General features: G+C 46.3%; 1 protein-coding gene across 4 annotated transcripts in view; it reads left to right on the top strand.

Annotated features, from left to right (window-relative positions):
- Positions 1–14,106, top strand: part of RB1CC1 (RB1 inducible coiled-coil 1) — a 397,988-nt gene that overhangs the window by 371,380 nt on the left and 12,502 nt on the right. For 3 of the 4 annotated variants that reach the window (XM_063923715.1, XM_063923716.1, XM_063923718.1), the window contains one exon: positions 13,184–13,320. In XM_063923715.1, coding sequence (XP_063779785.1) covers positions 13,184–13,320 — 137 coding nt within the window. The remainder of the gene's footprint in view (positions 1–13,183; positions 13,321–14,106) is intronic. The other variant, XM_063923717.1, reaches the window with a different exon arrangement.

Raw genomic sequence — 14,106 nt, 5'->3', positions numbered from 1 at the left:
TTTTTTTAATGATATAACATTTACAGCTGTGTGAATCTCCGTTTCATTGCTCCCCATATCCCTATGGTCTTTCTCCATCTATACTAATGGAGTGAAAGCACTGTTGGTTTGTGTGTGTGTGTGTGTGTGTGTGTGTGTGTGTGTGTGTGTGTGTGTGTGTGTGTGTGTGTGTGTGTGTTTAACATGGCATCAAAAGCACCAACCAAGACCACAAAAATTTGTTACGTGTGTTCAAAATGTGAGAAAAAGGGCACAAGTGCTAGCAGCTCTGGGATGTGCAACACATGTGGGTGTGGACACACAACCTGGGAGCAGTGGTCCATCCGGAACATGGGAAAATGCCCTGGCAGATATTTCTAAGGAAATGGCGGAATCTTGCAAGCAGCATTTACAATGGGCTGCGGGTTTTTCAAAAACTATGGAGGAATTCCTAATTAGACTTACACCGCCTGCGCAGATAGAAAAGACTGTGCGCAAATCTGTAAAGAGGCCTTTTCCTATTCTGTAAGAAGAGTCAGAGGAGGAAGAGGGTCTCTTGGCGGATGAGGAAGAGAGGGAGTCAGTTGAGGAGGTATTTGAAGTCAATCCTCAGGAGGAGGACTCAGAGGTTAAGGGTTTAGAATCCCTTATTGAAGCGGAAAAAACAGGTCCTTAACGTCAAGGAAGAGGAGATAAAGGATCCTGAAGTTTTATATCTGTTTGAGTCACAAAAACCGCAAATGGCGGTATTTCCGATTCCTCAGACACTCCAGGAACAGATGGGAGAAGCATGGAAACAGCCAGATAGGCACTTCCAATTGCCCAAGAAGTTTACAGTAAATTATCCTTTGCTTAAAGGAGTCATATCCAAATGGGAGGTGCCACCTATTGTGGATGTGTTCCTGGCTAGATTGTCAAAAAAGACAATCTTACCAATCCCAAATGTGACTACACTGAAGGATGTTTCCGATCATAAGTTGGATACTGCCATTAAATCCATCTTTGTGGCTGCAGGAGCATCCCAGAGACCTACACTTGTAAGCGCATGGAAAGCTATCGTTGCTTGGGGTGGACAGATAGTTCGAGCAGTAGCGGAGGACAATAATCTTTAAGAGTTATCGCAGCTAGTGGAACATATCCATGAGTCGGCCACTTATCTATGCCAAGCTGAAAAGGATGCTAGCTAGCAGGATAGCATCCCGCAGCTTCAGTTGTATCTGCCAGAAGGATTCTGTGGCTCAGGGATTGGCAGGTGGATTCAGATTCAAAAAAGGCAGTGGAAGTGATCCCTTTTGTTGGGGAAACTTAACTTGGTCTAGAATTGGACAAGTGGATTTCATAGGCCACGGCGGGAAAATCTACAGTACATTTCTCATACGTCCTAGAGGATGCTGGGGACCACATCAAGACCATGGGGTATAGGCGGTTCCGCAGGAGCCATGGGCACTCTTAAGACTTTTCAATGGGTGTGAACTGGCTCCTCCCCCTATGCCCCTCCTCCAGACCCCAGTTTTAGAAATGTGTCAAGGCAGACTGGATGCACTCTGAGGAGTTCTACTGAGTTTCTCTAAAAAGACTTGTTAGGTTTTTTATTTTCAGGGAGATCTGCTGGCAACAGACTCCCTGCTTCATGGGACTGAGGGGGCAGGAGCAGAACCAACTTCCTAAAGAGTTTCATGGCTCTGCTTCTGGCTGACAGGACACCATTAGCTCCTGAAGGGTACTGAACGCTAGCCGTGTCTAGATGCTCACTCCCACAGCACGCCGTCACCCCCCTCGCAGAGCCAGAAGTCAGAAGACAGATAAGTATGAGAAGAATGAACTTCTATCAAGTAAGTGACGGCTGAGGTCCGGCGCGGCTGGCGGGAGCGCAGCGACCATTGCTGCCCACACACACAGGCACTGCAGGGTGCGGGGGGGGCGCCCTGGGCAGCAAAAATTTACCTCAAAACTGGCTAAAAAGGGGCGGAGCTTCTTCCTCAGGCAGCCAGCACACTGCTCAGCGCCATTCTCTCTCTCTCCTCAGGCTGCAGAGAACACTCTAGGCCTCTCCTCCACTTCTGACAAGTACAGGGTGATATTTGGGGGGGGCACAGGGCGTTGTGCAATTCTATAGTGTGATTAACTGTATAAAAGCGGTATTTGGCTGTGGGCATTCTGTGTTCACAATCATTACTGGCGCTGGGATTGTGAACTGGCTGCTCCATTACTGTGTTCCTCTGATAGATTTTACTGTGGGTCTGTCCCCAAATAAGTCTCAGTGTGTCTGTGAGTGTGCTGTACACGTGTGAGGCATGTCTGAGGCAGGGAGTTCCTCCCCGGAGGAAGCCATTTTAGGGACACAGACTTGTAATGTGGTGGCGCTGCCGGCACACCAAGAGCCTTCATGGGTGAAAGAGATGCGTGACAGTATGCATCTGATTAACCAAAGATTAGATAAGTCTGAATCTAAGGCTGCATGCTGGAGAAAATCTGTGGAAGATATGATTTTTCAGGATTCTGTTATTCCTTATGCAGGCGGCCCCGCTGGGTCACATAAGAGACCATTTGCGAATGTTGTAAACACTGATACTGACACAGACTCTGATTCTTGTGCCGACGATAGTGACTCCAGAGAGATAGATCATAAATTGGCGAAAAGTATACAATATATGATTGTGACTATAAGGGACGTGTTGGAGGTTACAGAAACCACTCCTGTACCTCAGGAGAAGGCTTATTTTTATAAGGAAAAGAAATCCAAAGTCACGTTCCCTCCTTCACATGAACTAAATGCTCTCTTTGAAGGGATGTGGGTGAATCCTGATAAGAAATTTAGTATACCCAAAAGGATTCAGATACCTTACCCTTTCCCGGCTGAAGACAGGAAAAAATGGGAATCACCCCGTGTTAGATAGTGCACTTTCCAGGTTGACAAAGAACGTAATTCTCCCTGCACCTGGCACAGCTTCACTTAAGGAGCCGGCAGACCGTAAAATGGAAACGACATTGAAATCCATTTATGTAGCCAATGTTACGCTGCTCAGGCCCACTATTGCCTGCGCGTGGGTGAGTCGAGCTATTGAAAAATGGTCAGAAAGCGTGTCATCAGAAATTGACACAATTGATAAAGATGAGATACTCCTTAAGTTAGGGAATATCAAGGACGCTGCCGCCTACATGCTGGAAGCAATGAAGGATATTGGGCTCTTGATTTCACAAGCCGCTACCATGGCAGTAACATAGTAACATAGTATCTAAGGTTGAAAAAAGACAATTGTCCATCGAGTTCAACCTATTTGTGGTCTCTTATGCACAATTATTTTGTATAAAATTTTGACTGAAGTTGATGACTGCCGTTACGTTTTACCCCTCTTTTTTATAATAACCATAGTGCGTGACTATGCCCCGTAACCCTGGATATCCTTATCCATTAGGAATTTATCTAACCCATTCTTAAAGGTGTTGACTGAGTCGGCCATTACAACTCCCTCAGGCAGGGAATTCCAAACACGTATCGTCCTTACCGTAAAAAAGCCTTAAAAAAGTAATGTGCGGAATCTTCTCTCCTCTAACCTGAGCAAGTGTCCACGAGTTCTCTGTGTTGATCTAACCAAAAACAGGTCCTGCGCAAGATCTGTCTATTGTCCCTTTATATATTTGTAAATGTTGATCATGTCCCCTCTTAATCTCCTCTTTTCCAGTGTAAACATGCCTAGTCTTGCAAGCCTTTCCTCGTATTCTAGCGTCTCCATACCCTTAATTAGTTTGGTCGCCCGCCTCCAAAGAAACATGGAGGCTCTCCCATATAAAGGTGAGGCCTTATTTGGCGATGGCCTGGATGCGTTAGTCTCAGCAGCTACCGCAGGTAAGTCGACATTTTTTGCCCTCTGCGCCTGCACCGGCAAAAAAGACCTATCACCTGCACATGCAGTCCTTTCGGCCCAATAAATACAGAAAGACGAGTGGTTCCCCCTTCTTTGCAGGTAGGGGAAGGGGAAAGGGAAAGAAGTCTGCAGCGGCTCCCGGTTCCCAAGAGCAGAAGTCTACCCCTACTCCTGCCAAATCCTCAGCATGACGCTGTAACTCCCTTGCGGGATGCCGCTCGGGTGGGGGCACGTCTCAAACTGTTCAGCCAAGGTTGGATTCTGTCTGGCCTGGATCCCTGGGTGTAGCAAATAGTATCCCAGGGATACAAGCTGTAGTTTCAAGACGTTCCCCCATGCCGATTTTTCAAATCGACCTTGCCAGTTTCTCCGCCAGAGAGAGAAGCAGTAACAGCGGCAATCCAAAAATTATGTCAGGACCAGGTCATAGTCCTGGTACCATTGTCACAACAAGGACGGAGTTTCTATTCAAGCCTCTTTGTTGTTCCGAAGCCAGACGTCTCGGTCAGACCGATCCTAAACCTAAAAGATCTGAATTGCTACCTGATAAAGTTCAAGTTCAAGATGGAATCACTTCGGGCGGTGATTTCCAGTCTGGAGGAGGGGGACTACTTGGTGTCGGTGGACATAAAGGATGCTTACCTGCATGTTCCCATTTATCCTCACCAGGCGTATCTGAGATTTGCGGTTCAGGATTGCCATTACCAATTCCAGACGTTACCTTTTGGCATCTCCACAGCGCCGAGGGTATTCACCAAGGTGATGGCGGAGATGATGGTCCTCCTTCGTCAGAAAGGAGTTAATATAATTCTTTATCTGGACAATCTCCTGATAAAGGCGAGATCCAGGGAGCAGTTGTTACAAAACATCTCGCTCTCTCTGTCGATACTCCAACAACACGGGTGGATCATAAATTACCCAAAGTCACAGTTGGAACCGACGACAAGGTTGTCTTTCCTCGGGATGATTCTGGACACAGAAGTTCAGAGGGTATTTTTGCCGTTAGAAAAGGCTATGGAAATAAAGAAAATGGTAAAACAGATGCTGAAACCATCCCGTGTGTCGATCCTTCAGTGCATTCGGTTGTTGGGGAAGATGGTGGCGGCCTACGAGGCCATACAGTTTGGCAGGTTCCATGCCAGAGTATTCCAGTGGGACCTGTTGGACAAGTGGTCGGGGTCACACCTGCACACATGCACCGAAAGATAATCCTGTCGGCAAAAAACAGGATTTCGCTCCTGTGGTGGTTACACAGCTCTCGCCTACTAGAGGGATGCAGGTTCGGGATTCAGGACTGGGTCCTGGTAACCACGGATGCAAGTCTCCGAGGCTGAGGAGCTGTCACTCAGGGAGAAAACTTCCAAGGACGTTGGTCACATCAGGAAGCCTGCCTTCACATAAACGTGCTGGAGCTGAGAGCCATTTTCAACGGCCTTCAACAAGCGGTACATCTTCTTCAAGACCATCCCGTGCAGATCCAGGCAGACAATGTAACAGCAGTCGCGTATATAAACAGGCAGGGCGGAACGAAAAGCAGAGCGGCAATGGCAGAGGCGACAAAAATCCTCTGCTGGGCAGAAAAAAATCTACAAGCTCTGTCGGCAATATTCATTCCGGGAGTAGACAACTGGGAAGCAGACTTCCTCAGCAGACACGATCTCCATCCAGGAGAGTGGGGCCTCCACCAAGAAGTCTTCGCAGAGGTGACAAGTCTTTGGGGAGTTCCTCAAGTAGACATGATGGCATCTCGCCTCAACAAGAAGCTTCAGAGATACTGTTCCAGGTCGAGAGACCCTCAAGCAGTAGCAGTGGATGCACTAGTGATCCCGTGGGTTTTCCCGTCAGTGTATGTCTTCCCTCCACTTCCGCTGATCCCAAAGGTGCTCAGGATCATAAGAAAAACAAGGGTTCGAGCAATCTTCATTGCCCCAGACTGGCCAAGGAGGGCTTGGTACCCAGATCTTCAGGAGTTGCTCATAGAAGAGCCTCTTCCTCTTCGCGAGGACCTGCTGCAACAGGGGCCGTGCGTGTATCAAGACTTACCGCGTCTACGTTTGACGGCATGGCTGTTGAGCGCCGGATCCTAGCCAGGAAGGGTATTCCCAAGGAAGTCATCCCCACTCTTATTCAGGCCAGGAAAGGGGTAACGTGGAAACATTACCACCGTATTTGGAGAAAATATGTGTCTTGGTGTGAATCCTCCATTTTCTACAGGCTGGTGTGGAAGCAGGCCTCTGATTGGGATCAATCAAGGTTCAGATTTCGGCCTTGTCAGTGTTCTTCCAAAAACAATTGGCCTCTCTTCCAGAGGTTCAGACCTTCGTGAAAGGGGTTTTGCACATCCAGCCTCCATTTGTGCCTCCAGTGGCACCATGGGACCATAACGTGGTGTTGCAGTTCCTTCAATCTGATTGGTTTGAGCCTCTACAAGCGATAGAGTTGAAGTTTCTCACTTGGAAAGTGGTGATGCTTTTGGCATTGGCATCCGCACGGCGGGTGTCTGAATTGGGGGCCTTGTCTCACAAGAGCCCTTACCTGATCTTCCATGAAGATAGGGCAGAGTTGAGAACTCGTCAACATTTTATTCCGAAGGTGGTTTCATCTTTCCACATAAAACAACAAATTGTAGTGCCAGTAGTTACTGACACATTCACTGAATCAAAGTCTCTAGATGTGGTTAGAGCTTTGAAAATCTATGTTGCTAGAACGGCTCGTATACGGAAAACAGAGGCCCTGTTTGTCCTGTATGCTCACAACAAAATTGTGTATCCTGCTTACAAGCAGATTATTGCACGTTGGATCAGAAATACGATTCAGCAAGCTCATACTACGGCTGGATTGCCGTTACCGATATCGGTAAAGGCCCACTCCACTAGGAAGGTGGGCTCATCCTGGGCGGCTGCCCGGGGGGTCTCGGCATTACAACTGTGCCGAGCAGCTACTTGGTCAGGGTCAAACACATTTGCAAAGTTCTACAAGTTTGACACCTTGGCCGATGAGGACCTAAAGTTTGGTCAATCGGTGCTGCAGGGTCATCCGCACTCTCCCGCCCGTACTGGAGCTTTGGTATAAACCCCATGGTCTTGATGTGGTCCCCAGCATCCTCTAGGACGTATGAGAAAACAGGATTTTGATACCTACCGGTAAATCCTTTTCTCCTAGTCCGTAGAGGATGCTGGGCGCCCGTCCCAGTGCGTACTTTACCTGCAGTTTTAGTTATTAGAGTTACACAAGTTGTGTTATCTTAGTTCAGCATGTTGCTGCAATTAGTTCATGCCTGTTGACGTGTGTTATGTTAAATGCCATGTGTGCGGCATGGTTGAGGGTGTGAGTTGGTATGTATCTCACCACTAGTATTAAAGTAAGTACTTCCCTCGAAATGTCCGTCTCCCTGGGCACAGTTCCTATAACTGGGGTCTGGAGGAGGGGCATAGGGGGAGGAGCCAGTTCACTCCCATTGAAAAGTCTTAAGAGTGCCCATGGCTCCTGCGGAACCGCCTTTACCCCATGGTCTTGATGTGGTCCCCAGCATCCTCTACGGACTAGGAGAAAAGGATTTACCGGTAGGTATCAAAATCCTGTTTTCTGCCTACTGCGTATCCTAGAACCAAGCCACCGGTAAGAAGAAACTACTCTGGTCTGGCTTTCACTTCATTTAGGACACAGTCCTTTCGTGCCAGAGGTAGAGGTTTTGGTGTACAAGCTCGTGGAAACAGAAGTAGAGGCCGTTCCCAGTCAACAGCCCAAAAAGGGGATTCTAAGCCCACTGACAAGACCTTGTCATGACGGTCTCCCAGCTCATCCTGGGTCCCCCAAGGTGGGCGCCCGGTTGAAAAGGTTTCAGGAAGCCTGGGCCAAAACCTCTCCAGAAATCTGGATCAGCAATATGATCTCCCAAGGATACAAAATAGATTTTCTAACCCGACCTTGCAGTCCGTTCTTTAGTATGGGCCTACCTCGGTGCCCTCAAAAGGCGGGGACATTAAATATGGCTCTTCAAAAATTACTTCTAGCAAAAGTAATCATACCAGTTCCGGTACCACAAAGAGGGACGGGTTTTCATTCAAATGTTTTTGTAGTACCCAAACCAGATGGTTCAGTCAGACCCATTCTAAATTGAAAAGTGTTAAATCAATTCCTGACTTTTTACAGTTTCAAGATGGAATCGATACAGTCGGTCATTGCGGGTTGGAGCAACAGGAATTGATGGTGTCGATGGACATGCGTACCTGCATGTTCCAATTTGGCCACCACACCAAGCTTATTTAAGGTTTGCAGTGGAAAAGAACCACTACCAATTCAGAGCACTGTCGTTCAGTCTGTCATCAGCCCCGAGGATCTTCACAAAGATCATGGCAGTCATGATAGCGAAATTGAGATCAATAGGGGTAACAATAATACCGTATTTGGACGATCTTATCAAGGCACCATCCCAGGAATTATTGATCCGGGATGCTCGGATCACTCACCAGATTCTAATTCAACACGGTTGCATTGTGAACTTCAAAAAATCCAATTTACAACCAACACAGAGAATTCAATTCTTGGGTCTCATCTTGGATACAATACGATTGAGAGCATTCCTTTCCGGAAAACAAGATTAGAGACATCAAGGAAATGGTACGCCAGGTTTTACAAAACCAGACGGTGTGTCTGCATCTTTGTATACGGCATCTAGGAAAGATGGTAGCATCTTTTGAAGTGATTCAAACGGCAGACTACATTCAAGATCTTTTTAGCTTAATCTGATTGCTCAAGGGGCAGGCATGCACCTGTTCCTTCACCGAAGAATCCGCTTGCCACCTAAGGCCAGGATGTTGTTGATTTGGAAACTGTTTGGAATCTGGGATTGGATAATTTTGATAATGGATTCAAGTCTCAGAGGATTGGGTACAGTACTGGGCAACCACCAATTTCAGGGGAGGTGGTCACTGTACGAGAGCTGCCTACCAATAAATGTGCTGGAACTACGAGCTATCTACAATGCACTTCTTTAAGCGAAGAGCCTAGTGCGAGCTCGGCACATAAAAGTGCAATCGGACAATGTGACAGCAGCGGCATACATAAACCATCAGGGTGGAACAAAAAGCCGCATGGCCTTAAAGGAGGCTACAAGGATTCTGTCTTGGACAGAAAAGCACAACATAATCCTATCGGCAGTCTTCATTCCAGGAGTGGAAAATTGGGAGGCAGATTACCATAGCCATCAGGACATGAGAGTGTGAGTCTACACCCCCAAGTCTTCGACGCAGTGGTAAGACAATGGGGGTTTCCACGGGTAGATTTGATGGCCTCTCGAATCAAGCATCAACTTCGGAGATATGTGGCCAGGACGCAGGATCCAGCAGCAGAGGCGGTGGACGTGCTGGCGATTCGCTGGCCATACGAACTGGTATACATATTCCCACTGTTTTCCCTATTGCCAAGAGTCTTAAAAAAGGTGAAACAGGAAGGAGTGTGGGTAATTTTGATAGTGCCAGATTGGCCTCGCAGAAGTTGGTACTCGGATCTGAAGGGACTCCTGGTGGAAAAACATTGGAGACTGCCGCAGATTGAGGATCTGTTGTCACAGGGTCCATTTCTACACCCAGACCTGAACCGCCTACATTTGACAGCATGGTTCTTGAAACCAGGATACTAAAGGAAAAGGTTATTCCGAAATCAGCTATTCCTACCATGTTAGCAGCAAGAAAGCCGGTTACACTATTATAGGATCTGGAAGAAATACATGGGCTAGTGCCAGCCTAAAGGTTGGAACCCAAGAGAATTCCACCTTACTAGATTGTTGAGTTTTCTCCAAACTGGTTTGGAAGGAGGATGGAGGTTGGGGTCCTTGAAAATGCAGGTCTCGGCCCTTTCAATCTTTTTCCAGCAACGTCTGGCATCCTTCAAGGAGGTACAGACATTTTTACAGGGGGTGTTGAGACTACAACCACCTTTTTGTCCTCCCACGGCTCTGTGGGATCTAAATTTAGTGTTGGACTTTTTGAGATCTGACCTTTTCAAGCCTTTGGAACGGGCAGATCTTAAATATGTGTCCTGGAAGACGGTCTTGCTTCTTCCGTTAGCATCAGCAAGGAGGGTCTCTGAATTGGCAGCCCTGTCATGTAAAAGCCTCTTGCTAGTTTTTCACGAGAACAGGGTGGAACTTGTGGTTGTCAGTGGGTGACTTTTTTCCCTGGATGTGGTCAGAGCTTTAAGGGTGTACGTACAGGCTTCCCTTAGGAGGTCAGACGTTTTGTTTGTACTGTATGATGTCCCGTTTCAGGTGGGTGCTCATACCACCAGATCAGTAGGGGCTTCATGGGTGGCTGCTAGAGGAGCTTCCACTGCCCAACTTTGTAGAGCTGCGAAGTGATCATCAGCACACACGTTTATACAAATTTGATACTTTTGCGACTAGAGATTAACATTTTGGATGTTTGGTTGTACAGGCTTCGGACAGCACTCATGCCCATGGGAGTATCTTTGGGACGTCCACAGCTGTCTAACTCCAGTGTCCCCTAGTGGATGATAGAGAAAAGAGGATTTGGGTACTTACCGATAAATTCATTTCTCTGAATCCACTCGGGGACACTGGACGCCCACCTCGGTGCTGTCAGCCTGCGTGCTCTTGTTATATTGGCTTAAACATGTTTGGTTAAAGATTTGATAGTTTCTTGGTTGATGTTTGACTTTGTGTTATGGTTGGTTCCTTCCCGAATGGTTATGTTCTCTCATGTTCCCTCTTCTCTCCATCAATTTTTCAAACTGGAGCGATGGGAGGCGTGAATGGGGAGGAACCAGCAGTGCAGTTTTTTTGTTACATTGTGCTACCTCCGGTCTGCATTATTATACATTAATGATTTATGGATGATTGGCAATGCTTTTGTACTTGTGCGGTGGTACCGGGCCAGACATGCGGGGTGGACTAGCCCTGTGCTGGACGTCCCCCCGCATGTCTGTGTCAGTGATCGTAGCTGTGCTAAATTTAGCACAGCTTTGATCAGGTCGGAATGACCCCCAATATTCTTTATTTTTACACAATTTTGGCTATCAGCCCCCCATCCACCGCCCAGGGATGGGGGGACATCCTCGGGCTTCACCCCTGGCCCTTGGGTGCCTGGAGGGGGGGGACCCCTTCATTTAAGGGGTTCCCACTCCCCCAGGTAACCCCCTGCCTGGGGTGACTAGTTGGGGGGAGTGATTCTTTGGCCGCAGGGACCTATATAAAAGTGTCCCCTGGCAGCGGCATCACCTCCCTGGCTAGTGGAGCCCAGTGCTGGTTTTAAAAATACAGGGGACCCCTACTTCTTTTGTCCCCCGTATTTTTGGAACCAGGACCAGTCCAAGAGTCCGGTGCTGGTTGTTTAAATATGGGGAACCCCCAACCAATTTTTTCCTTGTACTTTTGCAAACAGGACCGGCTCAAAGAACCCGAGGCTGGTTATGCTTTTGGTGGGGACCTGCCTGAACTTCGGGCGGGGGGGGTGTTTAACACTTTACTTTTACAGACAGAAGCATGCGCAGATCTAACTGATCTCTGCATGCTTCTAAGTAATAAAAACATGACTTAAAATCTGCAGGTTTTTATTACTAAAAATCGCATTTTTCCTTTACTAAAAACCGCAAATAATCGCGTGCGAATTCCGTTTTAACCTTAAAATTCGCACCCTATTACATTTGCGATTTTTAGTAAAAAATTGCAAATTACACACACTATTACATCTAGCCTCCGGTGTCTATCTATTGTCTGTCTAACTAGACACTTTCTGTCATCCGGATACCAAGATTTACACAAGGTTATTCCTGAAATTAGTAAGTAGTCATAAGGGTATATTCAATAACTGTCGGAAGCTGCCGTCTTGTCGGAAAGACGGCAGCTTCCGACAGTTTTAGGTTGGAAGGGGTTCCGACCTATTCATTATGGCCCCATTTATTCCAACAAGTCGGGAAACCCGACTTGTCGGAATGCACGCTGATCGGCGGGTTTTAGCCCCGTTTCCAACAATCTCAATCCGACTTTAAAAAAAGTCGGATTGAGATGAGGGAGTTGAGGAGACGGGGGAGCAGCGGGGAGAGCAGGAACCCAGCAGCAGCGTCCACCCGGCTCCAGCAAGCGAGGTCCCGGGTGGAGCCGGGTGGACACTACTGTGAGCCTCCTCCAGTTACGCTGCCACAGCCGCTGCTCCCCGTCTCCTCCCCCCGTACGCTCCGTCTCCTCCGATGCTCTCCCCGCTGCTCCCCACACTGCCGCAGACATCTCTCTCCCCCCGGCGCAGCTAGCCGCTCCCCCCGACAGTAAGTCAGGAAACTGGGAACGGCCCAATCCGCAGTTGGATTTTGCCACTCTTTGAATAGGGGTTGTCGGGTCCATTCCAACAACTGCTTGTCGGAATGGACCCAGCTCTTATTGAATATACCCCTTAGGCTACATATTTAGTCTTAGGCTACATATACAGTATCTTATCTACAGAAGTGTCCACATACATCTAGCCTCCTGGTACATTAATCAGCCCTTCTAGTTATGCTGTGGTGTAACTTGGTAGAGCCGAGCGTCTTCTCAGGAGACTTTTTTCATTAGAATGCAGCTTTTTTGCAAATGATGCAAATAAGACGAACAAGCGGACTCTGCTGATTGTAATGATATTCGGCATGCCTGTATTCTGTGTGTGACTGTATCTGCAAATGAAATGCTATGTTACAGAGTTTTCCTAGTAAACACTGTAACGTAGTATTTCGTATGCAGATACATTCACAGACGCACAGAGAATATAGGCATGCCACATATCATTTTAATCAGCTGCTTGTGTGTCCTATTCGCATAGCGATGTGATTGAGATGCATTTTCGGACAAAAAAGATGCCCGACACCAACAAAGTTGCACGGTACCTGTCAGCTCACCCGTGCCAGGCACCTTCCGCTGCGTGGCGTATTGAGGCAAGATGTATGAGGACACATCTGTACAATATGGGAACAGTGACACCGCAAATAATCGCGTGCGAATTCCGAAAGGAGCGAAAGGAGAAATCCCTTGTTAATGGTAGCAATCTGTGGAAAAAAATTATACAGCCTCGTTACAGTATTGAATAGAGATTGCCTGATCTCAAATGCTGAAATTCTCTAATAAGTTTGCTTTGTTCTATAAATTTCAAATTGTGCTAGGCATACTAATCTGTTTAAAAAATAAATAATTAAAATTAGCATAGTGTAAAACATGTATTGATGTCACAAATAGCTGATACCTAATGGCCGCCTCAGTTCAGTTTTTTTTTTAAATTAAAGTAATGACATGAATTGTGATATTTTGAATTTGTTTGTTTTTTGTCTTACTTACTTTTTTTTTTTTTTATTCACAGCTTTATAGTTGGTGATTTGGTACTTATCATTTTGGATGAACGCCATGACAATTATGTGTTATTTACAGTCAGCCCAACATTGTATTTCTTACATTCAGAATCTCTTTCTGCATTAGATCTTAAACCAGGTGAGTGTGGTAAGTGTCACACATATTCAGAGTGAAAATGTATAGAGATGATATAAGATTCTTCTTCTGTGCTTTAAATCATCCCTGTAAATCTCTCCCAGCCTTGCTTCCGTGTTTCTAATCCCTTTAAACACCTGCTACTGTACACTACAAAAGTTGTACGCTTTTGCTTAGTATGTCTTGTGCAACTCCAATATTCTTGATTGTTTCACATTATAACAAAATGACTGGCTGCCTCTTATTAGAAATATCTTAATCCTTTGTAGAAATAATTCAAATACATACAGTATGTACAGTATAATTTAAAGGAAATTTACCTGTTAATAGAAAATATATTTAAAATGTATTGTGAGTGTTCTGTAAAACAAATGGACTTAAGTGCATAGAAAACAATATGAAAAAATAGGTCATTGCATACCCGTAGTCATTATTTTTCTGTACAGATCTGAGGTGTAGTATGAAACCAAACTTGGACACTAAAAATCAAACTATAAGGAGCAGTAGCCCTTTTGAAAAGTATCTACTGCCTCTTTCTGAATCAAAGAGTTAATACTGTATAAAACATTGAGGGGGGTATACAATTAAGTGCCGTTTTTTAGACTGCTCGAAAAAATGGCACTAATTCGACACAGGGTATTTAATTGCGGACATTTTTGTCCATTTTTAATCCATTTTCGCCCACTTTTTTTTTTTCTTTGAATCTGCATGGGCGAAAATTGCGCCAAAAACGGGTGAAAACACCAGCTAAGTCGCCAAAACACGTGTATCAGCAGCAAATTTGCAGATACATGTGGT

The sequence above is a fragment of the Pseudophryne corroboree genome, chromosome 5, assembly GCF_028390025.1.
Source record: "Pseudophryne corroboree isolate aPseCor3 chromosome 5, aPseCor3.hap2, whole genome shotgun sequence".
Taxonomy (NCBI): domain Eukaryota; kingdom Metazoa; phylum Chordata; class Amphibia; order Anura; family Myobatrachidae; genus Pseudophryne; species Pseudophryne corroboree.
The sequence above is the reverse complement of the archived record's forward strand: the minus strand, read 5'-3'. Positions and strand labels throughout refer to the sequence as shown.